At 36.8% G+C, this 27,852-nt stretch overlaps 1 protein-coding gene across 1 annotated transcript in view; it reads right to left on the reverse strand.

Annotated features, from left to right (window-relative positions):
- Window positions 1-27,852, reverse strand: part of PREX2 (phosphatidylinositol-3,4,5-trisphosphate dependent Rac exchange factor 2) — a 187,488-nt gene that overhangs the window by 38,522 nt on the left and 121,114 nt on the right. Inside the window, exons 29-36 of the mRNA XM_074817673.1 lie at window positions 26,901-26,983; window positions 26,473-26,563; window positions 24,833-24,961; window positions 18,716-18,757; window positions 15,842-16,059; window positions 13,049-13,151; window positions 10,720-10,863; window positions 5,922-6,036 (exon numbers count right to left, since the gene is read on the reverse strand). Of these exons, the coding sequence (XP_074673774.1) occupies window positions 5,922-6,036; window positions 10,720-10,863; window positions 13,049-13,151; window positions 15,842-16,059; window positions 18,716-18,757; window positions 24,833-24,961; window positions 26,473-26,563; window positions 26,901-26,983 (925 nt within the window). The remainder of the gene's footprint in view (window positions 1-5,921; window positions 6,037-10,719; window positions 10,864-13,048; window positions 13,152-15,841; window positions 16,060-18,715; window positions 18,758-24,832; window positions 24,962-26,472; window positions 26,564-26,900; window positions 26,984-27,852) is intronic.

A 27,852-nucleotide genomic window follows, 5' to 3' on the forward strand; every position in this document is an offset into this window, starting at 1 on the left:
TCCTTTATGTCATTGTATCTCATTTATACCAAATCAACTATTACAGAGTTTTAGTTCAGGCTGAACCCATGAGTGCCATCACATCTATTTTCTGCCTTGACAAAATTATACAGGATACGGAAAACATCAGCTTGCCAAGAAGCCTGCAGCTTGAGAGGATGCTGTGTGTGTATACGTGCATGTATAAATAAAAAAGATGTTATATTCCTCAGACAGATTTTGTTTCATGTTTGTGTAAATTCTAGGGCAGAAATAGTTTCCTTTTCTTGTCTTTTTAAAAATCAAAAGAAAAAAGAAAACCCAACGACATGAAAACCTCATGGATTATAACACCCCTGAATAAAGAATTATTTGCCATCATTCTGTGGAGGGCCATACTTATGCCATAAAATAAATACAGGAGGCTTCAGACAGAGAAACTGTTTGAAGTCACACTGTAAATGAAACACTTTAAAATGACAAATATTACATTCAGAGTAATCAAATGTTCAATGTAATGAGGGTAGTTAGCTAAATCATTTGTCATTAGATTCACTGATTATAATTGCTTCCTTAGTGTAACAGACTTGCATTTACCTCCTAAAACGATACCCAAGAAAGCAGCAACATAGGGGAAAAAAAAACGCAAAAAAACGGCCTTTTCCCTTTACTGCTTCCTTTAATTTTTCTTCTATTATGGCTGTACAACAGGCTACAAAAGTAGCTGCCAATAAGCCTGGACACAGCTGACTTCAAAGAATAGTTCCAAATCACTCAGAATGGTAGGCAGGAAGTAAGGAACATTTTTTCCAGACCTGCTTTGTCTACTGATGCACAGGCAAGTTAATTACTACACACTGGTAATTAGCACCCACACCAGTGGTGGGAAGGATAGCAATCCTCAGCTGTCTTTCCCACAGCATGATCCTATCTTTGGAGTGAAGAACTGGGTCATCATATAGTCAGGGGTGTCACAAGAAAGTGTCATGCTGAGGATAAAAGAAAAACTAGGGGAAAGTAGAGCTCTCCTAACCTCACCTTCATCTATTATTTTGCTTACTTCCCTCTGATTATTCCCAATCCAAGCCACCATAACATCAGGAACCAAATTTTAAAGGTGCTTAGATGTCTAAATGCAAGCATAGGTGCTGAAGAGGCATTAAAAATGCATCTGAATCTAAAATCCAGCGATTTCACTCATTTCTCATCAGCTAAAAATCATCTGCATAGACAGTTTTGGAATCCAAACAGGTATATTGATGTGCAGTTTTAAGCACCATAGTTTGCTTTGCAGTCAACAACGAGCAGAGAAGCATACTGCAGAGATCCAGAAGCTGGAATCATATTTGGTTCAGCCACAGCCCTGCACCCTGCTGAATGATCTGTGCCCTGAACATCCTCTCTGCCTTTCAGATACAATCCTCATGTGCACAGACACGTCCAGGAAAAAACTCTGAAAGAGCAGATGTGCCTGGACTTTTCTGATTCAGAAGCTAACCAGGAGCACCTGTAGAAAACTGCGTTTTAACAGAATGTCATAAAAGGGACCCATTTTTTTTGCCAGAAAGAATTCACATACAGAAAGAAAAAAAGACAAAAAGACTAATCTGATAAAATGTCAAATACAGACAAAGGAAGACTGGAAGAGCAAGCTTTCTTACTACAGTAGACTGGAAGTCCCATCCTGGGCCATCAAGTCCAAACCCCTGATAACTTGGACAAATCTTACGGAAGTTGTCATTCCTACACCCATCAAGGTCCATTTTTAAAAAGGGTCTTGCTTTTTGCAGGATGCTAATCCGAAACCTGATTTCTCTGACAATAAAAACTGTTCTCATATCCAACTAAACTTCTATCTTAAAGTTGCTATTCAGTCCAAGCACTGGCTCAGTTATGGCCGCTCAGCTAACCTGCCTGTCAGGGTCTGTCCCAACTTCCAACAGGCCTGCGCTGCAACCCATCTTTTGGTTGCAGTAATGACCATAAGATGTATTTCTATGTTACATAATAATAACTACCATACTGAATCTCACTCTGCAGGAAAGAGACCTTTATCAAATACAAAAGTCATACAAAGGACAGAAAGTATTTTAACTAAATAATTCTTAAAGCAGTAATGCTTCAAAACTTAAAGTTTACCCTCATGTTTTTACAATTACATGACTCAAGATGTGCAAGAGAATACTTAAAACAACCAAGCAGTCCAAGTAAATATAGCGCGTTTCTGAGTTTTCGTTACTCCTATCAGCATTTGTATTAGCTATGGATTCAGACACCATTGTGTCCTGCACTGTTGAAGCAAAATGGTCTCTGGTATCTGTAAAAGCAAAATGACTGACTCAGAATGTAAAAAGCCTATTTGAATAGCAAGGAGTAACAAAGGGGGAAGATGGGGAAAAATGGGAGGAGGCAGGAGAATACAGAATGGGTTCACTTAACATTAGCCTCTGTACAGGTCAGATACACAGGTTCCTTCTGGTCCTCTTCTAAATTAGAAGACAACTGCTGAGCTATCAAACACATAGTAATAAAGATCTTTAAAATCTTTGCTGACCTAATTACTCTCCCTTGGTAGTACTGCATGTTTCTCATTAGCAAACAACTTGATGAGGTTAAATATACATTGCTGGCAACTACTAGCACCAGCTCAACTTGCAAACAGAATTTGAGCATAACTTTCTTCTCCTTATCAGTATCAGAGAAACAGAATTGGTGAACTATAAAAATAAGTGCAATCTAGCTGACTATAAAAAACAAATCCAGCACGATTAAGAATAATTGTGGGCCACATACTGAAGACTTCCCAGCAGTTTCAGAAATTTCATAAACTAGGTACTGGTGTTTTGTTTTTTTTTTAAAAACATCTTTATTCCGATAAAGGACTTCCTACATATTGCTGCAGTAGGGGATGTTGCCTCAGAAATTGTAGAAAAACTCAGCTTTAGGTGGCCTTAAAATAAAACTTCCCTTATATTATTAATTAGATTCAAATAGCTAGGATTAAGTCTATTACAGAAGATGGAAGGACATTCTCTCCATTCCACATAAGCATGAAACTCTAAAACCGATTTTGAACTGTCTTTCATGCATTCTCATAAAAATGATAATCTTATCATTACTATTTCATAGTTGAGGTAGTACTTGCAAAAGCCCCAAATCAAGAACCATGAAAGACAGAAGCTCTTATGATGCTCGAATCAGTGTCAAGGAGGACAATTTTGCACCTGGATTTATTGTATCACTTCTAATACTGTGGAAAAGCTGGTCACAGTTTCATAGTTATAAATGAATTTTGCAATAAAAGCAAGGAATCAACTTCTTGACTTTATGCGATGGATAAAGGTTATCCTTCCTGAAATCCACTGAAAATTTACTAATATATCTTTTGATTTATTCAAATAAATAATTTGTAAACTAATTAAGTACACATCAGTATCAGATTTGTCACCCAAAAGATACCACATTCCTCAAAAATGTTCTATGAACTCAAACTTTACAAGGTTTTACCAGAAGAAATTAAGAGGTAGCTGTGAAAATGTACTACTCATTTTTAATTTTACTGTTCTGCTTGGGTGCATGCCAAGTGAGGCCAACATCTCTGTCTGTAAGCGGGACCATGCACAACAAAGTGGTCTCATCTGTTTCACATTATTAGAGCAGTATTATCTAAATGTGTCAGGAATAAGGGAAACTGAACTTCTATCAAGAGTTCTCATCGATGGATGGCTCAGCTGCAGTGTCACTGCCAACCCGTGGTTTCATTCCCACTAATCCCCATCCTCTTCTCCCACTACTTTTTCTTTTGCTGTTGTTCCCATTTGCTTTCCACTGTTGTAGCAATAGAGAGATTATAAGATGGTCAACAGATGGTCATTTCACAAGCAAGCAATGCATTCCTTTTCTATGGAGAAAGAATGGTTTATGGATTGTGTCTCAAATTAATTATTTTATTACTGATTAGGTGGTTCTGCACAGAGGATTTCTTCCACATGAAGAATTTAAGACAGTATTATTGCACTTGAGTATGTTTCCAGGGAATATTCAATTTCACTTTTTTGTTCTTCTTTACAGCAATTATCCAAATGTTAATATCTTTTGCTGCTGTAGTTACTTTATTAGATTCTCCTGGCCAAACACCTACACAAGGCTAGCAAATGGCAGAACAAGAACAAAGCATCTGCTTTTCTGTTTTTCCTCTTCACATTATGTCAGTGAATTCCTGAAGCTGTTTGTGCCTCATTTAAGAAATGGGTAGAGTTCACAAGAAAGCAAACAAAAAAATCAATTACTGAACATTCTCATCAGACATTAGATGGCTGGAAGAAAATCCAAAATTTTCCTATTCTTGTGACTGGACAGAGCTACCTACGGTAATTTTTGTTGAATTATAACTTTTTCATAGTAACTTCTTCCAAAACCAGGACTTGGAGGTTAGCAACTGATCAGAACTGTGAGTCACAACACCATAAGAGGAATGTACCTCATTAGAGCCACAGCATGAATGGAGGTCCTAACACACAAGGTAAGCAAGGTCAGGGAACACTAGAGCAAAAAGTCAAGAAGAATTTCTTTTTAAGGATTTTCATGGGGGCTAAATTGGGCCTATTCATAGAAAAAAAAAATAACACAAAAAGTCTTGCCTTATCCAGCTGATAGAAATCTCTTTCCAACACTAGCTGACTTCATCTAGGCCAAATACTGGCATGACCAAAGCTTTCTGTAAAACTGATTTATAACATAAGCCTTGTCAAATAATACTCAGGAGGAACATTTTTTTTTTCCAAATAGGAAGTACTAATACAAGACAGTGGAAAACAGACTAAATAAATACTGCATTTGTCATTAACATAGAAATGCACTGACACAGATGTCACAAAAAAATTAAATATACAGTACTCACTGAATACAACTGGCTTTAAAATCACTTTTGCTACAGTACTGCTTAGATTAAAACAGAATCTAGAAAGTCCACTGCTTTGATAACACATTAGGAGAAATACTTTTGCAAGATCCATGAAGAAAACCTTCCAAAGACAGGAGTGGGCCAACAGGTGAAGGAATTGGAAAGAGTGAACCTCATTTATCCTCTTTCCCCTTCTCCACTGTCCTCAACCTCTTTTTTTTTAAAAAAAAACTCCTGTTCTCTGCTGCTTTTAAAAGCTGCCTAACAGTCCTAGTGAAATGATAGTGTTTCCATCTGATTCAAGAATTTTAGAAGTGAATAGATGTAATTTTACTGCAGTTCTTTGCACTCTTTATCTTCAACTCATGTGCAAGTAAGTGTACTCAAACAGATACAGTGAGATTTTTTACAGATACAGTGAGATCCAAGAGTGGTCTATGTACACATCTTCATTATTTTACTTCATAACTAATAGATTATTTTGCATACCAGACATTCTGTCTTTATGTGCAACTTCTTAATGAAATACTTACTGAAATATACAGATGCATAATCTTTACATCTACTGGCAAGTATGCATCCTGTAACCCATACCCAAAGCTGCAGCAAGTACCCAAATATATTTATATTCCCATTAGTATGGTGGGGGATGGGGAGGAAAATGCTCAGCTTTGAGGAAAACAACACTATTTTTTTAAGTCCTATTCTGTAGAAATTAGGTAAATATGGTCTGCAAAACCAGAGCATAACGTTTAGCAATTCTGATACTCCATTTGTGATCAAGTAGACATTTCCTTTTCTATATGCATTAGTACAACAACCCAGAGGCAATTACAGGTATAGCTTTCATGGGAAAACAATTATTTAAATCTTAACAGTGCAGAAATCAAGAAAGTCAGAACCATGACGCTTAGATATTCAATCATGCATCAAAAACAATGACCATACAACACACTTCAGTTTAAAGATGTGTCACAGAAACTAAGCTGAAAAGCAGAGCTTGGTAAACTAATCTCAGGAATGTTGGTTTATTACCCACCGTAGTTTCTGGTTATACTGCTTGACTTTTTCTAGAGAGGCTGCATTAATCTGAGCTTGAAATTCTTCTACTGACACACTGTCTCTGTAATAATATCCTTCCATGCTCTCCAATGCTGTGAAAAGAGAAGGGAGAATGAAGAAGAGAAAAATCAGTATTAAATATTTAGTATTAGCCTTCTTTTGTAGCTTTGTTCACACACTAGTGAATTACTTTTTAACCTTGAGGCTGTGACCCCACTGTGGATTGCTGAAGCTGTTTCTGTATGTCATCGAATTCATACTGATCTCTCTTTAAGATTCCATTTACAAGAAAAATTATATTTCTTGCCCTGTGGAAAATATAAAGGAGAACGCTAGTTTGAGTTCCGTTGCTCTAATTAAAGTATTCCTGCCCCATGAATGTAAATGAGGTTTTTAGTTCTTACATATCCTGAAAGAAAACAGTAGAATGAGCTGGTATAGGGGAAAGAAAGGCTTAATGTACCAGCTACTTGCACAGAGGGAGACCCAAGAACTTCTTACGAAGTCCAATTTTGGGAGATGTGGAGCACTTGAACCTCTAGTTATTCCCACCGATAATGTGAATGCCTTCTTCTGGATCAAGCAAAACAAACTTCTCTGGATCTCTGAAAATGCCCTATAAGCTCCTTTTCAGGAATCAGGTAAATTTCTAAAGTCAACTACTTGACTATGTCCACCTGTGTTGTATTCACTTCACCAAAGCAAGGATGAATATTACTACAAGAACTCAGGAATAAAGACTTCCACTGAAGGAAGGATCGTATGTCCTTTTTGTATGATCTGTTGCACAGAAATTAAAAGGAGGAAAAAATGAACGCACTACCATTCCATTTTGGGATGCTCTCCCTAGCAATAGTTTTCAAAAAAAGAAAGAAAAAAAGAACATTCCCCCACCCCCTTTTATTTAGATACTCAGGGAAGTTTAACTTTTTCTTTAGCCAAGTCAAATCAAGCGTTTGAAAGGTTCTCAAGAAATTTTGGACTGGAAAAATCAAGATCTTCACATTAAGAGGTTAACCTTATAACATAAAACAGAGGCTCTTGGCAAATAGTTTTTTTGGGAAGAAGCAGTAAAGATTTTACAATTAGGAATATTGCCATTTTAATAATCCACACACATTCTAAGAATTCATCACTCCATCAGAAAATGCAAGCAATAAGCAGAGTTCTGATGGAAACATGCTGCTGTCTTACAGATTCAGCTGCACACAGAATATTAATTCTGCTTGTACTGCTTAATATGACCAGTTAATAAATAATTCATTCATTGTGAAAGAACATGCAAATTGCACTCCCCTTCTGTGCTTCCAGAGTTTGTATTTCTACTTCTGTGTGAAAAATATTAAATTTCAACAATCAGACTTGCTTCCTAACTTCCCTGGTGCTAAGTCACACTGGAAAGCCCTCACAAAAATATCTGTTGAACTCCATTTATAATAGCATGTTAGTGCAAACCGAGTTGATAATCTGTACTACTTATTTTACTGGCATAAAGTTGGTTTTATCCAATTAGATTACCCAACCGGGAAACTCAGTCATCTGTCAGGACTGGCTGGAGCACAGAGTTCTGCCTCGGCAGGCACTGCAAGGGCCACACTCACGGGTGCTGGCAGGGAATCCCACAATGTGTGTTTTGGCTCTCCCCTTTTTGAAGGGTTTAATATTTTTCTACCTAATATATTAGAAAGCTCTTTTGTAAGGAAGTTTTCCTTACAAACGTGTGTTCTACGGTATTACTGAAACAAAATTAGAATATTGTGGTCTTGAATGCATAGACAACTGAATGGGAAAAAAACCTGGAAGGATGGGTAGGCTCAGAGGGTAGTAGTTAATGGGACATGGTCTACCCAGGGGTCCATTACAAGCAGAATAGCACAGGGATTTATATTGTTCACCATCTGTATCACTGACCTGGAGGAGACATGTCAAGTTTGCAGCTAATACCAAACTGGAAGAAGCAGTGGATATACTCAAGTGCAGGGCCACACAGAGAGGGACCTAGACAGGCTGGAGGAATGGGCCAGCAGGAACCCTGTGAAACTGAACAAGGACAAGTGCCAAGTCCTGCACATGGGAAGGCAAAGCCTAAAGAGCAGCTCTGCTGAGAAGTAATTAGGGGTTACGTTAGACATCAAGCTGAACATAAGCCTGTAGGGTTCTCAGGTGACCAAGAAGGCCAAGAGCATCCTAAACTGTATTAACATAATACAGCAGACTGAAAGAAGTGCTTGTCCTCACTTTACTCAACACTCATTAGATAGCATCGTTGAATACTGTGTCCAGTTCTGGGCCTCACAGTACGTGAAAGCTGTTGATCAACTGGAAAAAATTGAGTAGAGGGCCACCAAGATGGTCATGGGGTGGAGCACAAGTCCTGTGAGGAGAGGCTGAGGGACCTGAGCTTGTTCAGCCTGTACAAGTGATGGCTTTGGGGGGCACCTACTAGACAGGTGCCATTACCTATCAGGAGGTCAACAAGAAGAAAGAGCCAGGCTCTTCACAATGGTGCATGCTGGCAGGACAAGAGGCAATGGATATAAATTGAAACAAGAGATGCTTCAACTCAATAGAAAGAAAACACTTTTTCACCATTAGGGCAGTCAAGTAGAGGAACAGGTTATCCAAGAGGTTGTGCAGTTTCTGTCCTTTGGTGTTTTCAAGATCCTACTTGTTAAACACCCAAGCAACCTGGTCTGATGTCACAGTTGATGCTGCTATGAGCAGAAGATTGGACTAGAGACCTCTTGAGGTCCCTTCCAATCTGAATTATTCTAGGATTCTACAAAAAACTAAAAAGTTTAAAAACCCCACATAATTAAGAGAGTAACTAGCAATTTTAAATAAATTTAATTTTAAATTTAAATCAAGTGTCTTTTAATTAAGCTTACTTATTGCTGAGATCTGAATTTTAACATAGGAAATAGAGAAATCTGAATGCCAAGAGCAGTATCTCAACATTCTCATACCCCAGTCCTGCAAATCAGGATCCTTTTGAATGTATAAACTTAAGTATATGATTGCACAAAACTGTTTTTACAAGTAAGTGAAGGGATACATAGTATAGCCTGGGTAAACATTTAAAACCTTTTAAAAATGTCTATAGTCCAAATCCTGCAAATATATAGACTTGTAATTTTAGGCACGAAGCTACGCAATAGAGCACAGAGTAGAGCAACACAGCGATAAATAGACTGATGTGCACTGACTTGTGCCTTTGATAAAGTATTCCAAAAACATGACTTCCTAAATGTTCCATTTGAAAACATCATAAACCATTGTATTTTAGGCAGAAAATAGCTTAGCTCTGTTAAGCTTGGGAAGCAAGAATTCACAGAGGAACTTACAGATTTTTACATTTCTAGCTAATAAATTTCAGTTAAAGATGGGGATCTAGAGTTTTATGGCAGTTCAGCCAAACCTCACAGGAAAGAAATAAAAAATAGAATCCCAATTCACTCATCATCGAGGAAAAAAAAATTATTTAAACACTGGGATTTAACTTCTTATTGGGGACTTCTTATTCTCAGAGTCTAATGGCCTATTTTGGAGGGAGATCCTTGAAAATTAAAGAAATATTGTATGATAAAGAAAGAAGAAATCTTCTATACTATTGAAAATTATTAAGCAGATGTAACAGTTGAATGAATCTTTGCCCTTTTCCTTTAGCTGACTACAAAGATGGTTATCCTAAAACTCAAGTATTTTGGGCTTCTGGAAACAGAAAGGGAAAAAAATCTGCCAAAATAAATTCTATAGCCAAGGAATTTTCTGTTCTTTTTTCTGCCTTTCTGTCTGCTCTACTGAAAAGTGTCCCCTGCTCAGTGTTCTCATTTTCCCCCATGACTGACATCAATCTGTTGAAAAGAAATCCACTGAAGTCTGTCTTTATTAGTTTGCTTACAAATCAGACTTCAGGGATCTCATTTAAAAAAAAAAAAAAATGTGTGTTTTAAGTTTGCAGGAAGTTTAGCTATTTCTTCATGTATCTCTCTGTTTGCTATTTCCTTTCACATCCTCCTTATCGATCACAGATCAAACCCTCCTTGAAATCTTCATTCGTATGCCTGACTTCTGCCTATTCCACGTAGACCCTGAAAGCCTTTTTCAAGGTATGGAGTACTTTCAGCTCCCTCTGAAATCAAAGGTAGCTCAAGGCAATCAGCACGTTGCATTCACCATTTCAGTGAATCAAACTCCACGCTCCTGATGACTGTAATGACACTGCAGCTAATGCAGGCTGCCTGCAATTTATGAACACTCTGAGCATCAACGCCACCATTCATCACTTTGGTAACGTTTGCAGTGTCATAACTACAGAAGCCTGAAAATGTTATTTAAGTCTTCATAACATTTTAAAGAGACAGAATTCTCAGGGGATGACAATTTAGTCCTTAAATTTGAAGTAATAGGATAGCATTTGGAATGCTTTTAGAAGCAGGTTTCATGGTGTGACTATTGTCCACCAATGTCTACAAAGAACAAAACAATATTGATGAAAGAGGATTCATTCTTTGGCATTAGAATCATATAACAGGTATAAACTTAGAAATGTAAACCCATACCTCTATTTTTTTATCACAAATTTCATCATTTCTTAAATTCACATTTTAATTCAAAGTCCTCAATAAATGCTCACATTAAACAACATATTTAAATATAAGCATTGTGCCCTTACAGATACAAAGGATTTAAATTAGAGTGGATAAGTAGGATTTTAAAGAGAGTTAAATATTTTGCGAAAAAATGGGGGGAGGGGGGATTAAAACTCAATTTACCTTGTGAAAAAAGTACTGGGTGGATTTTAAATCCCCCTCCATTCTTCAGCCTTTGAGGAAGCTGTTCAAAATGGTAACTATCCATGTAGAAGTAAACCTTCAGGGTTTGCCGGCTTCCTTCTGCCTGGTATGTGATTGGTACATCTAAGAATACAGTCAGTGTTATTGTTTCATTAAAAGCAATGACACGTCCTTTTCCAAAATCTGCTGTACCCAAAATTTACACGGTTAGATAAAAATCACTGCAGACACAAAACTAATACATGCAGTATTTTATATTAGTTGGTGTTGCTGTGGTCACTTTTGGCCTATCCATTATCAGGATGTAGGTACAGAAAAGCAGTGACTTGTCATCTTTGTCAGCCTGGCAACGACAGCAAAAATACTAAGAAAATAATGTGGTTGACAAGATCCTACTTGTATTTCCTGTAAATCTGAAGAAACATCTACATACAGCACAGTTTGAAATCACTGGAAGGATACCTTTAGCCATATTTCACTGGCCTTCCTCAGGTGCATGATGTATAAGGTCAGAGTGATATATAGAGTCAGATCCACCTCAGATTTATGTGGGATAGAGCACAAGTAAATATAAAGTAGCTTCCGGCATATTCATTAAACAATTACTAAAAATCAGGACTCAACTGAGAAAACAAACATATTATGGTAGAATATATAAAACTGTAACAGCACATATCATTACACTTGACAAGCTAAATGTCATAATACATCAATTGGTGTAGAGTTCAGGGCAATTAGCAGTACCATTTTGCAGTCACAGTGATTCCCCAACATACAATGTGTGTATTATGCCAGATGATTAAAGTGTAATGACCACTAACAAAAGTTGACAAAAATTTTCCATGTAGCTAAATCTCTCAGAGGAAGTCAGTTTAATTCAATTTAAGCTTTGTATGTATTTCCTGTTTAAGTATCATTTCCATACATGTCTCCAAGTTGAAAGCAGTAGCAATAAAATTTAGTGATTTGCATTAATAATATTATTATGTAGTTTTACACAGTGTGTTTTGTACATAAATGGGAAGGATTCCAAATGAACATTTTTCACTACTTTTGGTAATAAGACTTTCTTCCGATTATACAGAATCATAAATGGAAAAAACAAATTTGCCAGTTCCTTGTCCTCTGTAACCACAGTCAGGATGACAGTGGTGGCAGCATTTAAACCTAAAGGAAATACAGAGTTTATTACAATCCTAGAACACACAGACTTTCCATGTATCTCTGTTTTAGCACAGACACCTCAGTTGGAAGACACAGCAATATGAACAGTTCATGACATAGGCATAGGGTTAACTCCCCATCAAGAGGTCCTCCTGTAACTCCAGTTCCATGTTGTCACCTGGCTTGGAAGGGCTTCTTTTTAAAACAAACGCTCTGAACAGGGTCCTTACTTGAATTACACAGAAATAAATATGGTTCTATATAGGCTAATTCCTACCTGACTAGCAGCCCTGCACTACTGAATTCTTCAGAGCACAGGCAGCTTTGTGGAGGAGCTTTGTGTCTTCTAGATTTGTTTTTTGCAGAAGTTCTCTCATGTGTGGTCTCAATCCGGCAAGGGAATTGTTTTAGAAAAGCTTGATGTGAAGCAGACATGCTTTCCTCCCTTCCCAGGGGAGTTATGAGACTAAGGAAAAAAATGAGGGCTTTTTGCTCACTAAACAAAGTTCACTGCACAAAAATCTCTACTGGCTGACAACGTACTAGTAAAGGAGTGGCTGAAAATGAGTGAAGGGTATAAACAGCAGACTGCAAAGACAGTCCCTTCATGAGAGTTGGGTGAGTACTGGGAGGAAGCATTCAGGACCCTGAAAGTCTGCACCAGCAGGTTTCAGGAAGTTTCTTGCACAATTTAAAGCTATCCTAACAGCGTTTGCTCTCTCCTTTTAAGGAACTCTTCCAAGACCTACTTTGTCTTTCAGACAATATAATGAGATTATTTTTATGCTTTTCCATCTCATCTTGGCTGCATTTCTCTATTAAGACCTTCAAGCTTATTCTACACATGACTCTTCAATAACAACTAGATCTTCCAGGGACTTTCCCAATGGAAAATTTGGTTAAGCAAACAGTTTTGCCCCCAAGATTACTGACATTGCCAGATAATGATTCTGCATTGTCACTGATGTTAGCTGTACTTCAGGAAATCTAGGAATATTAGGAGAGCTACAGATCTACTAATTCTCCATAATCTCTAGTTATATAATATTCCTTGTGGGAGGTAATGCTCTAGGAGAGAAAAAGGTTACAAATGCAGAAGATGTTTCTGAACAGTAAAGCCCAGATATTAATTATAATTACTCACTTGCAACTAGTGGTTCTGGCTCTGACTGTCTGAAGTAAAAAGTAACTTTTTCCAAGTCAAACAGTGCAACCAATGTATCTTCCAGCATGGCTTGCTCATCAGCCTAAAAAAGGCAAAACAAAAAGTGAAATGGTCATTTCAGGCAGATGTTCTGTTATTCAGAAATAATATGAGAGCAGGACATAAAAGTAACTACAGAATGTTGCACAACATTTCACTGATGCAGTGTATAACCTAATTAACTCCTAGATCATATAAATATCTTTGTTTCTATTGGCACTTTCCCCTTCATAACTAGTCCAAGATTATTAAAATGTATGTTATCATTCACATAAATTAATAGGTAATTTATAGCTACCATTACTTCTCACAGCTTTTAATCAAACAATACTGTAGTTATTTTTATATAAGATACCAGACTTCAACAGCTTGTCTTGACATCAGGTCTAGCTTGTAAATTAACAGAGGGGAAACGTGAAAAACAAATTCTTCTTTTTAGGAATTTTCTTTAAAAAATGCCATAACTTCAGCATTTCATTTATAAAGAACAGATAAGAGTTCATCCACTCTAAACGCCAATAATTGAACCAGTTGCTCAGAATAAATACAGCTCAGAATGATTTGCACCTTCACCTAGAAAACTCTAGATGTAAATCAAGTATGTAGATATGCCAGTATTCTGATTTGTACCTATGGCTCACTCTGTGTACTCCTGATAGCTAAAGAGATCCAGACTTATTTACCAAAAAAGCTTCAGGAAGTAAATTACTAACTTCTCATGACACTTTACTGAACCTTTAAAAAGGAATAGTCACCTACAAGTATGGTTATCTTGAGTTAAATATGCAGAGCAGTTACAGCAGAAATCAATAATCACTTTAAGTTACTCTATTCTTTTTACAACCCTTCCTTAGCACCTTAAGTTAGCAAACCTGAGGCATGCATGTTTCCTCCTCTAAGAACTGAAATAGTAGGAAAGCAAAGAATAATAAACTAGTTGACCATAAAATGAGAATAAACTATAGCTTACCGAATTGTAGAAAGGGAAAACCAACATGATTTTCCCTGATCTGTATAGTGAAATAGCACTCCCGCTTGTATTTATGAAAAAGCAAAGCTGCTAGAAATATTTTGTCTCCTGGTTCAATTTATGAAGTCTCTATGGACAGAGCAGTTTTATCAGCAGAATAGTTTGAAAACCATTCAGTGACATGGGAAATCTTTGCACAACTGCTCATTCTTTACTGCACTCTGGCCATAATGAGTGTAATTTCCTTCAAATACCCTTGTTTAAAATAACACGGACCATTTGTAAGCATAATAGTGCTGAGAAGGTATTAAAAAAGTTGCATTTAAATACCTCTCCCTTGGTTAAGAACAGTTAGACAGAAGAGATTAAATTTAATTTTATTTTCAATTCAACAGTGCATACTGCTGATATCCGATTATGTGAAAATAACCAAGTAGCATGCATTTTCTCTACAATCGTGAAAGAAAAGACAGAAGTATTCAGTGCTGTAAAGACAACAGTTATTTTGCGATAACATGACAACTAAGTGCATGTTAAAACGTAAGACAAGCACCAACTGAATTTACTCTTGAACCCCGAGGACTGCAGGACCAGGATATGTTGGTGCTGCATGGTGCTAAAAAGCATCCAAAACTCAAGACATGAGCCTGAGCGACCTTGACCATGTGCTCTTCACATACTCCTCATGTGGATAAAGAGCACTCCTGTTTCTCTCAGGCACTGACTTTATCTGTTTTTAAGCTACACACCTTGCCCTGATACATCTTGTCCCACACAAGCCCACATAGATACCTCAACTACCTGTGAGATAGTTGCTCACCCTAGCTCAAGTCAATATTCTCCAACAATACCATAGACTAATACTTTTTGACGGTGACTTAGAAATACCTTTATTTTTACTGATCTCTTCTGCTTCTAAAGTTTATCAAGCCAACTTGTCAGCAATTTGCTGCTGAGATAGACAAGGCAAAGAAAGAAGACTTTTGATACTAGGAACATCATCTGTTATTTGCGTGGACTTCTATACAGCAGGATAACCAAACCAGTTATTTTCAGTGAGCAGATCCAGAGGTTGAGAAGACTTCCACGAAGAGGACCACACAGACTGCTTCACAGTTTTTCAGGTTAGCAGGAACCAGACTAGTGTTAGAAGTAGCTTAAATAGCTACAGAAGCACTTTGGATAACTGGGAATCAGAGGACTACAAAGCCCTGTCCCTTTTTTAATTGTTTCTTAAGTCATGGCTCTTTGCCAAGCCTTGTGAAGAAACAGCAGATTTCCAATTACCCTGACAGGCTATGAGGATCTGCCCTATGACAGGAAAAAAACAGACTAGCATGTCTAGTCCTTCAACCTATTGTCTTTTTGGGAAGGGGGTGATAAAATTATCCAAATCGGGTATTTTATTTATCTTGCATTGCTGCTTATTGCAAACTGAAATTCTGGTTATCACCTAATACTACATTCACTCCTAGGGAACAGCTACGATAGCGGTGCAGATTCAAGGATAAACTCACTATCTGCTAACTCAAAACAAACATAATACTGTTCTTGTGAAAAACATATTTCCCATATCACAAACAAACATTTTCCCTATCTGTAATTATCTAAATCGCAAATTTTCCAAATAGCACTTAATTAAGTAACAAGCTAAACACAAAGGACACTGAAAATCACATTTATAGCTAAAATTGTTTAACTGTGCCCCTGGTTCAGGGAACAAACATAGGCTGTGACCAAGCATGCTACATGAGGACTCTTACCAGGTTAGGCGAGAGCAGGGACTGGAAATGAAGGAGAAGACCCGCACTGGCTATCTGTTCCAACCACCTTCTGCTGGCCTCCAGTGTCTCCATTTCATATTCTTTGTTGTTGTCAAACATCTGATTTAATGCCACCATTAGTTGCTCTGAAAAAGCGCAGACTGTGGCCACTAGGCTCTGACAGAAGACCATGTCTCGCCTCAGTTGTATCTCACTATCTGTGATGAGTAAAAGCCATGAGAGGAAAAGCAAAAATAGAGCAGGACATTAACAGCAAAGGAACTGGGCTGGAATATTTTTCTCCATCTAAAAAACAAGTCATTTTAATCTAAAGTAAATTACAAGTTTACAGCCTAATGTTATTCCCAGAAAATAGCACTCCACAACCAAAACTGCCATTTTTCACATTAAAAGATTACTTTATAGTTCTAGATTTATATAGAAATGTATTTAAAATCTAGAATTTAAAGTTGTTCTTCATAAACAGTATACGTTTATCCTGTAGATTTTAATGTACATACCATCAACTCTATGTATTTTTAATGTTACAAGGTAATGGATGTGAGTCAGATCTCTTTGCTGCAACGTGAGAACCAGCTGGGCACAAAAACATTTACTTTCCACAGGAAAGCAGGGACAGTCAAAAGCTCTTAATACGACTGCATCATCTGGTCAACTCCACAGCTACCAGCTGGGTAGAGCAGATGAAGACTGCCTGCTGTAAAGTGCGGACAGGGAGTATAGGATTGTTGATACCAGGACACAATCTATCCAAATAAAATATATACATATATGAATATGAATTCTATAAAAAAAGCATAGAGCAGCACCACATAACAAGGAAGCAGCAGAGATTCATGGTGTCAGGAAAGTCCAGGACAGGTCCCTAGGTAGAAGTCTATGGAACCATTAGCAGTTGATTTAAATTAGGGACTAGCTAACCTACCAATTTATTCTGGAAGACACAGGCATTAGATTAGCTAAAGGTCAAAAGAGTTAGAAAGGGAAACATGTTCTCAATAAAGCCAAAACTGTGGTGATAAATATTCAGTGCTTCCTTCTTCTTCTCTTTTCTGAAGGTCCTAAAGTATTTTTATCATTATGAGCTGTTAGGCAAACATCAATCACAAATGGTACAGGTAGACTTAATCTTTCTCAGAGCAAGAGAAGATTAGGTGATATTGAGGTCTTTCCAAAGCCTAAAATCTTGGTCCTCACTTTTAGATTCCTCTGCCTCTAAGAGGCTTAGCTCCTTTTCCACCTTCTCTATGGAGCTGGCAGGATTTTAGATGACTAGATAAGTCAGCAGAAATAATTCTGTACTCACAAAATTAATACTGACTTTAAAAATACACTTTTCTTGGACTCCAAGTATTTCTCAAAGTAACTCCATTCTGTTTCCCTTCTGAGATCTTCTTCAATCTTTTCCTCAGCTAATGATAATAGTGACCACTCTTTACTATCATTTTGATTCCATTTGCCAGCCTCTCAGGACCTCAGACGTGTTTTCCATAAATGGTCTAATCACTACTGCTTCTGCACTGTGACTTGTTGCTTTTTGTTTTGATTATTAAAATTAACCTCTCTCTCTCCAATCTCTCAAGCTGTGCAGAATCCAGTACAGACAGAATTTTCATCTTTAAAAACTCCAGCCATCTCCAGCTTCAAAAAACCCACTGGCTTCTCCATGGTCAAAAACTTTCCAATGTCACAGCAGTGCTCAGGGATTTGAGGCTAACACACATTCTGTCTCCTCACTTTGCTCACTTTTATCTATGTTTATCTAACAGCAGCTGACTTTCAGTGCCTTCTTCTGTATTGCCTGCTTCTGAAGCAGCCCTCTTGTGTCTCCAATACCTCATTTCTAAATCTCATTTAATACTACTTGAACATCAGATACTGCATACAAGAGCCCTTAGGGCTCTTTTTACAAAAAAATTTTTAAAGAAAATAAACTATAGAATTTATGAACTTATAAAACCATGGAAATAGGGAAAACTGCTTTAAAAAAAGTCAAGTCTGGCCTGTTTTCTCAGGTCACTTCTTACTTTAAAACACCTGAGGAATTACTAAACACATTTATAATATTTGGAAGAAATCTGACAACAAAGAAATGTTATATTCCCCTTTATAGAAATGCTGTTATGTGTCACAACAAAATCATGAAATAATAATGTATTTATATAGTGCTGCAAGATGATTAAAATAATCAGCTTTTACAGTCAAATGTGACTGCTTACCTGAACATTTACACACCTACAAACTGTAGATAATCTTCTGCCATAATTATTATTTGCTAAATACTGATTTACTGACATTTATTTTGCAGACACAGGTCCCTACTTTTTGTATAAAGCTGCATGCTGTATGGAGTGATGGTAGAATAATACACAGAACAATCAGACCCCTTCCAAAAAGGGGGGACTTAAAAGAAGATATTATCTAAAAAAAGATAAAAGGAAAGGTGTGGGTTAGAATAGCAAGGTAAGTCTGGAAACAGATGGGAATGAGAGAAAAGAAAAAAGACAGCAAATAGGAAAAAGCCCAAAAGAAGACAGACAGCAGAAATACTGTACACAAGTTCAGTGATTTAGTAGTTAATTCATCTGCCAAGATTCAAAGTAAATCACCAGAGAAGGTATTTTGCATTAAAAAAAAAAAAAAAAAAAGCGCGCAGTGTTTATTAGAAAAGTCTTTGGAAATTTTCATGTTCTTCAGGAATCTTCACTGTAAACACAGGGGTAAAGCTGTTGATTATCAGGTTATCATATCAGAGATCTTTCCCCTTTCTCTAAACACAGTATTCTTCCAAAAGCAAAAAAAATCTCAAACCATCCACAGTCACTTGCCCCACCCCCAAACCAGCAAAATTACCTGTATACTCAAGAAGTGCCAAGAGTATTCGTGCCTTCACCTCTTAAAGAAAAAAGAAAATATATTGACATCATGGTTAAAAGTGTTTTCACCAACGTATTAATGCATTTGCAGTTTCTCATTTTGTATCAGCTTAACTCTAACTTCTTGCATAGGCAATCCTGATTTATACGTACGAAACAGTAATGAGTCTCAACTTCACTTAATTTTACAAATAACTTGATAAAATTGATAACAATCAAAAGCACCAACATTGAGAAAGATGCATGATGAGACAGCTGCTAACTCAGAGTACATGTGTACGAGCTGGCCAGTCCAAGTCCACAAATGAAGGATTTCAGTCTTAAAACTCTGAAAAACTAGACCAGTTTTCACTGATTCCCACACTACCCCAATTACTTCTTTTTTCTTTTCCTTTCTTGTTTCATACTTTAAAATCTCAAATTATCCTCATTTTAATGTATACCAAAGCATCCAGGAAAAATACAACAGCATTTTCACTTTATTCTCAGTGTTCAGGATTTTATTTTGCTTCAAACATTTATTTTCACTTAACAATCTATGAAGTAAAAAAGCACAGATTAAAAAAAGGCTTAATTTACACTGACAAAAATTTGTTTTTATAACTCTTTACACTGCTGGGGGTTTTATGGTTTTTTTTTTTTTTAGGGGGGTGGGGGGGCTTCTCAAAGTTTTCAGGCTGAAGGAAGTGATTCTTCCCCTCTACCACGTACCAGAGCACAAACTTAAATGCGTTAACCACCCCTGAAAGGAACAGGCAGGTTAAAAAGCTGCCATAACCTTAGACAGTGTCAAACTTCCAGCACATCACTTGTCCAACAGTAACTGCCTGTAGGAACACACCACTACTTCATATGCTTTCGCATCTTTCCAAACTTTCTTCCACATATCCAATTTTCTATTCCAAGCCCTGCTCAGTGGACCAGCAGAGCTGCTACGGGGTATACGGACAATAGGACAATTTGGGAATATGTTGCTCCCTACTACACCTAATTAATACATTTGAAATTTGAATCATCTGAAATTCAAATACAAGTCAGATGACAGAGCTGACATTGGAGGTGATCATATCAACAACACAATCTGGATTCTGTGTGTACTTGAACATATCTATGAAATGCCAGAATCTTCCCCAGAGGTGACTATGCTTAAAAAAGAAGAAAACCTTTCAAGCCTAATCTTCATCTGTGCTGTACACACATTACAAAAAGAACTGGCAGTGCCTACGCTTCCGAAATCCATGCCCACAGTATCTCAAATACAAGCACCAAACCACTCAAAATTACTGGTTATTCTTGAAAATTGCCTGGTGATAGGTCTTTGCCTTAGCCTTCTGTCTTTTGAAAAAAAACTCACAGAGATTAATAACTTGGCATCCTGGAGTCTGAACATAGCATAGTAACTGAAAATACAATTTATCTGAAGAATTTAGATACACAGAGGATATTATTTGCAGCTTGTTTTATATGAGATTTGCTGTATCTCTGAATTCAAAAGTATTTGAGGTATCTATAAATAATGATTTCCTTCTTACGGGAAAATTACAGGACACTCCAACTCTTCTTTATTATTGCTATAACTCTTCTCCATTTCAAAATATACCCACAGGCAAGAGAGTATTTTTAGGTTATTTGTATAAATACTTACCTGGGGTCAGAAGTGAATCTTGGATGTCAAACATTTGTTTTTCAACAAATTCCAAATGCTATGCAAGTTTTCCCCCCTTTTTGCTACATGGCATATGGAAAGGAATAACTCCCTAGTAATTTCTCTTCAGATTATATGAACTGTAAAGCAAGATGCCTTAACTTCTTTTATTTTTAAATGTTCTTTTGTACTTTTTTTTTTTAAAATCATGCCATTCTGGTATTCTGATTTTTGCCAGTAAAGGCTAGATTTTAGTTTTAATTTGTTTCCACATCTGAAAATATTTTCAAAATAAGACTGAGATTTACACTGCATGTTTTGTGATTTAAGTTGAAACACGTTTTCATCCCTTTAATGACTGAAAGGCTCCTTCACTCCTCACTCCTAATTTGAATTAAAATAGATGTGAACTTTCTCAAATTCATAGTATTTCCCATTTAAACTTAAAATTATTGTGCTAGCAAAATGACTGCACTTCTTCATGCAGTTACGTGACTAGCTGACTAGAAATCTGACTTGCTCTAGAACACCTCTCTTTTGACCAAAAATCTAACCTCTTTTTTTCTTTGGGAAAAGGCAACTACAGAAACTTCTCCTCCTTTTTGTTCTCTTCACCCTTTTCTGTTGTTATGCTGACCAGTTTTGGTTTTACTTTCCTTCTGAAGGGTCTCTTTCTTTCCATCCATCTTGTTGATTTTCCTGTTTCCTACTATAGTCATCCCTCAGTTTTTCCTCTTGTGCTTTCCAGTTCTCATGTTACATATCTCATGTACATTCAGAATCCTGTACCTACATTATTCTTTCTCTATAGTGACCATTGAATTCCTGCCCTGACTACTGCTCTCTCCTGCACCAAAATCAAGCCCTTCAAAGATGCCTGTGCCAACAACTTACCTTTATTGGTTTAACAGTTTAGTAGGCCCAGTCACTCCAACAAATTTCATCTTTTCTTTAGTTACTTAGCTCCAGATAAATCCTCCTAGAATCTGTACACTATTTCAGATAACTCTTCAATTCTATCATCTTAATTAGGTTCTAGGGCTGCCTTTTACTCTAACCATAGAAAACTTTTCTTTCTCCAGTGATATAGTAGGACAAATTAAATGAGGCAAAGCAATCTCCACGTACGTTTTAAATTTACTGTCAAGGTTTTTTTCTGTTTTTTGTAATCTGTGCAAACCTTCATAGATTTTTTTCTAAAATTGTTCTCCCAATTCTAGCATTAATAAAAAGAAAACTGACAGACCAGAACAATCATCCTCAAAGCATTCTGAGTTTTCTCATTTCTTCATACTTATTAAACAAAGTAAATAAAGAGAATCCTAAGGTCTAGGACTTAAAATGTGTTATTTTTGTGGTGCTCCCATGTCTCCTTCTGCTTTAAAGTACTAATCAGTCTAATCCAATACAACACATTCTACAATGCAACAGAAAATAAGTAAAAAATTACAACAGCCTGTGATACTTTCATGAAAATAAAAATGAGTCAGTTTTCAGTAAGGAGATGCATTTACTGAAAGCAATCATCCTTACTTCAGCATTCACCAATAACGGTTAAGTATGTTTATAACAACTGAAGGTTTTAATTACAAGAACTTTTTCCCCCATGGTGAACAAAGTTGTGTCTGTGGTCTCCTTTGACTACCTCCTCTAGAACCTGCTAGAAGAGATAATATATCTGCTTTCCTCAGTTATTAAACTACTGCCTTTTATTTATAAATAAACATGAAGATTCTTCTAAAATCCCAAGACTTTGTTCAACTTCCTCTCATAAACCCAACTAAGCAGTCAAATTAGGGGACATCTTTTGTTTTTTTCTGAATCAGGTAAGAGGGAAGATGGGGAGGTAAATCTCTGTACCATGTGTTAAGTTTTCAGCCAGAAATAGCTCAGGGCGGTACTAGAAGTCCTTCTAGGGATCCTGACCGTTTGTGAACATAACACATAATGGCAAGATTGGAAAAGAGAAATCAAGAAATGAAGATACAGAGGGAAAATTTAGCCGCTAAAACATTTTTAAACCTGCTTCATGCTCATCTGATTTTAGTTAGATCCAGCTGCTGGTTGTGTCTCAAGTTTAATTTAACAGGCCTATACTAAGCCTGTCTAAATCACAGCAATCTCCCAAAACTGCCTGAGGGGCACATTTCTGCCCTGAATCTTTTCAACACTGAATTACATATATCTGTCTAGACATGCCTTGGAAACTAAGGCTTGAGAAGCAATTATTCACTTCCATTCTCCTATTTCTCCTTCATGCTATTTGTGCCATGGAAGTCACAAGAACCTAGGCTTTCTTGTATCCATTATATCACATCAACTCCTTGGTCCCGCAGGCAAATCACAGTTATGATGAAGACATGGATCACAATTCTCCAGAGTACTTCTCAGGAAGAAGTATGAGTGATACCAGTCTAGGGGGCGGTGGTTGAATAGGAATCAAATCAGAGAAAAAAGAACTACAAGAGAATAGAAAGATATAAAGACTGATGGTGAATAAACAACCTAAAATGATAATTCTACATGTAAACCCATGTAGTTGGTTAAAAAGCCAGTTGTTGAAAATCTCTGACAGAAGCTCAGATGCCGTGGATGGAAAGGGAGTGCCAAGAATATTTAAAATTGGCAGACATCTTCTGAGACACAGTGATGAGAAAGTGTAAGGCAGAGTGTGTGCTCTCCTTGAACAGCATAAGAGTAATGCCTTTTCCTATTTAGCTCTCTGAACCATGCACCATTCACAAGCATGACGGTTGCAGTAGTTACCATAATTTATTAACATAGAAAACCTTTTTCATCCTAATTTCTAAAACACCAGAAAATGCCAACAGTTTTATTGTTCTGTAAACATCAAGTTTCCTTCTAATAAATATCACCATTACATCATAATATCATTGTAAAAAGAGAGGTTTTGTATCATAGAGAAGCAGCAAGTCATTTGGACCTTGCTGAACTCTCCCACAAGATTTTGTGGTAGATTTAAAACCAAATTTATCTGAATAACCTCAGGTCAGTATGACCAATGTTGAAATGGGTTAAGTCTATTAATTCTTTTTATGGGCAAACAAGTTATATGAAAATGGTCTGTTAGGCTTGGCTTCAGAAGGGGGGTAATGAAGGACTGTTAAAGACACATTTCCATTCCTCCTGAACTGTGAAAGAAACCATGATTAATACTCAAATATAATTTGGTTTAGGTTGAAGACAGACCTGTAGCAAAAAGGATCCAAAAATATTTACTCATTTTTCACTCAGTGACAGCCACCATTAAACTAAATTAAGTATTCTCAGTATTGGAGAGTCAACCCACTGTGATTGACTCCAAAAATAGGAGATATTTTTGTGGTTGTTTTTATAATTTTTGAACCCAGGCTCTGAAAATATGACTGTATCTGAAATGAGAAATACCAAAAGTCAGAAGAGGAGGAGTTTGTTTGGTTTGGCCAGTTGGTTTTCAGAGGTTTATCTTAATAAAACTTATCACAAAGTTCTTTCCCAGTGATCTGAAATTTTGCAGTTTCTTTATGGGACACCATGGAAATTAGCCAACAAAACAAAAGAAGCTAAACACACACAAATCATTTAAAGCTAGACCTGACACAAATCTTTGTTCCCATGTACACTCCTAGTGCAAGTAGTTTTATAAAAATCATTTTGCTCATTACTTCTGTTTCTCTACAAAACAGCACTGTAAATAAAACAGAAGCTACGGGCAAGATTTTCTGGAGAGGAAATCCCAGTTACTTTCTTATGAAACCAGGGAAGAGAGCAGAAAACCCCCGCTCACACTGTCACTTGGTGGTGAAGAGGAGCAGAGTACTAGATAACTTTTAGATAGTGGTGGGAGGGAGGTGGAGGAGGAGGAGGAGTGATAGAATCAGTTGTGATGAAGTAAGTAAGTGAAAACCAGTGGAAGAGGTTTGGCTTCATGGCAGAATAGGGATCATGATTTTAGAGGGATGGTGATTCCAGATCCATGACAGATAAGAGCAAGATATAGGACAAAAGTTGTCCTGCAGAGCCTTCATCTTTCCATTTAAGATAGTAGAAAAAAAGACAGTGTAATCTCAAGGGATGTCCCACTTTGGTGTATCAGTCCCATGAAGTTCTGTGACAAATCAGTCAAGCCCACTGGACTTCAGCAGCAGCTGAAATATTGTAGCACATGTAACATATGCTTCATTTGTTTTCACTTGTCAGAAGAGATGATTTTTCTCTTCAGTATCTGAAGCCAGTAGGATGAGCACAAGACAGCTGAGATATACTTCACTAACCTTGTTACTAAGAACACAAAACAGTTCTGAAATTCAGGCATTTCCCACAGACTACACTGTGTTCAGCAAACCTTGCATAGCAGCAACATGAAGCAGTTGTATTTTTCCCCTTTCCTTCACCAGGCTCTCTATCATTAATGAAGTGTTTATTTATGGTCATGTTGTTCTTACTAACCTTCAACAAATTTTCTGATATTCTGGGCAAGACTCCGAACACTGCTGGGGAGGTTCCAAGGATCTTGCTTGATGTGGAGTCGTAGCCTCTTTGGACAGTTAAGCTTCGGTTCCATTTCCTGCTGAAACTCTAAGCAAGGACAAAAATAATATTTTTCTGCTTAAACCTCCTAAGAAAGCCACAGTAAGACATTATTTCTTCCTAAATGTTTTCACAGCTCAAGGAGTTGTCAATTTATTTAACTCTAGTCAAAGCTAAGGTGACAGGTCTAACAGTTATCTAAGCTCCCTACTTAAAGGAGAGAGAGAGCAGCATTCCCAAACATGATTCTTTCTGAACCAGGTACATAAGATAGAAGGTGCCTGTTTCCATGGAGTAAGCAGGACCCTGGAACTTTTAGAGGCAAAATTAACTCAATCAGAAAATTAAAACAAAATTACTTATTGCTGAACCTAGTCCATCTTTCAAATCACTGAAATGCTCCTTGTACAGTTCATGAAGACGGTGCAGATCAAGAATAAAATATCTGACACGTCCATATCTTGTGTCTAACCGAACATTTATTACACTACTGAAAGGATAACATTTTGTTGTGTGAGCCTGTCAGGTACTCAGTCTGAAATGCTGAGAAACACAAGAAAGCAGAAATGCTCTAGGTTTACCTCCATTATCTTGGTCCCAAAATAGAAAACAAATTTAAAAAAAAAAAAAAAAAAAGGGAAAAAGAGGAGGTTATGCGGTCTTCCATGCACATTCACTGAGGGGGAAGTACTTCAGGCTTTGTAAAACCAGGTAATTGGGGTACAGTAATTATGCTCTGTTGACTTCAGTGGGATCTTGGTGATTTATAAAAGCCAAAGGTCCACCCTCTAGCCATCTAAAATTAGTTTTCTTTGCCAAATAACATATGCAGGATCCATAAAATCACAATCAAACTTATTATATATATTAATACAATAATCAGTCTCCCATTGAGCTTTTTTTTTTTTTCTTTTAAATCTCTATTCACTGAAAGAAGTCCTTTGCATTTTTCATCACAGTCTTATGGCTACCACCAGATAATTATTTATACACTTAGACATAAGCAACTATGTCAGTGTTAACAGACTATCTGAAATTACATACAGGATTTTTTTTAAACAATCAATAATACTTATATAAGCATATATTTAGCATAAATATTACTGTGACTATAAATTTACATTTGCAAATTATTTATAAATCAACTTCATAAATAATGTATCTACAAAAAATAATAAAAATCTGGCATTAGTAATAGAATAGATCAGAGGTGGCTTCAGTAGCTGAGACCAAAATGTAATAAAAACACCTGCAATATACAAAACCTGTTTCTTGCTTCAAAAATGTCAGCAATTCTATAGTCAGTTCAGAGACTACAATTCACAGCTGACTTTCCAACAGACCTGAAATTCTTTCATACGTTGTGCAATAGAAGTTTAAGAAGTCAGTTTTCAACTAAGAATAAATCTACTTAACAAGAATTTCAACAATCAATTATCGCAGAATATGCCAAGAATAAGCAAAATCAGTTATTTCACATGCAGCTCAAGGAGTAGATAGCCATATCCATGTACCCTTCAAGCTACCTTTTGATTCGCATAGATAGAATTAAATGTTACCTTGGAGGCCTCGACCTGGTGTAAAGTATTTTGTCTGCTCAAAGGCCCTCATCACAGCTGGTCCTTTCAGAAGATTGACAATTGAATCAACCTGTTGGGATCAAGGTTCCGTAAGAAAGATGTTTTTTATGGCAACAATTAGAAATTATTACTTTAAGAAATATGGACTACAGAAAAGCAGCTTTGGATTCTTTCTTACCTAATGGCTCTAGTTAAAGTAACAAGCTAGGGAATGTTAGACTAAATCTAAGGACCTGTTTAATTCTCAGGTTTGAACTATTTACAGAAAATGGAAGGAGAATGAGTAAATACATACCATCCCAGTAAACAGTGGAAAGCAAAAGTAAAAAGAAAAAGAAGTATATGCTAAAGACATTTTAGCTCAAACATGGACATTAGTTTCAAAGCCAAGAAAAATAATCTCATACTTGACCAAAAAGATGCTCCAAACAGCTATGGAGCTTGTCCTGTTTATCATGGGAGATTCGAACACTTATGGGAAGCTCATCGCCTGAAAAATATTTTTAAATGAAAACTTGTTTAGAAGTTTCAACATATTTTCTAAAATCTTTGTAGTTTAGATAATCTGCTAAGCATCAGTCTGTGTGCAAAGGCTTTCAAGATTATAGGAACTGCTCTCCCTACATATTTCGCATTTAGTAGTCACTCGATAATATAGAACTAGCTCTTAGAGAAATCACCACATCCAAAACCCAGCTGGACATGGTCCTGGACAACCTGCTCTAGACAACCCTGCTCAAGTAAGGGATTGGACTGGATGATCTCAAGAGGTCCCTTCAAACTTCAACCATTCTGTGACCAGAACACGATTCATCTATGCTGGAGAACATCCTAAATACCAGACTAAACGGCTAAGTAGTGTGAACTTGATATAGCAGACCACAAAGTCACTGAAATGCATTCAACCATAAAATCTTTATAGGGACTCTACAGACAATTCACAATCTTAATGTTCTTACCAATGAAATGGTTCTGAGATTTTAGTAATTCAAAAAATACAGCATCCAAATCCTGTATTTGATATGAAGCTTTTAGTAGTACATACCACACCATTTCCTAAGAGAGTACAAAGGAGAAGGACTCTCCTAGGTCACTGCTCTCAGTCACTCACTCACTCAGACAATGGGTGATGCAACCTGAGTTCTTTCAAAAGCTGTAGAAAAATTGAGCTTAAAACTGGTTTTCCTCCTTGCTGTTGCAGTGACAGATAAGAAATAGCCACCTGATAATTTATAATCCAAATTTATTCATGGTCAATCTAGACTCATTTTTCTTATGCCAGGGAAACACTTAAATAGCACTTTTCTCTCCTTGACTTTTTTTTAGCTCCTTTAGATGTCCTTACAGCCAGTAGTTATA

This window comes from Strix aluco, chromosome 1 (genome assembly GCF_031877795.1).
Source record: "Strix aluco isolate bStrAlu1 chromosome 1, bStrAlu1.hap1, whole genome shotgun sequence".
Taxonomy (NCBI): Eukaryota; Metazoa; Chordata; class Aves; order Strigiformes; family Strigidae; genus Strix; species Strix aluco.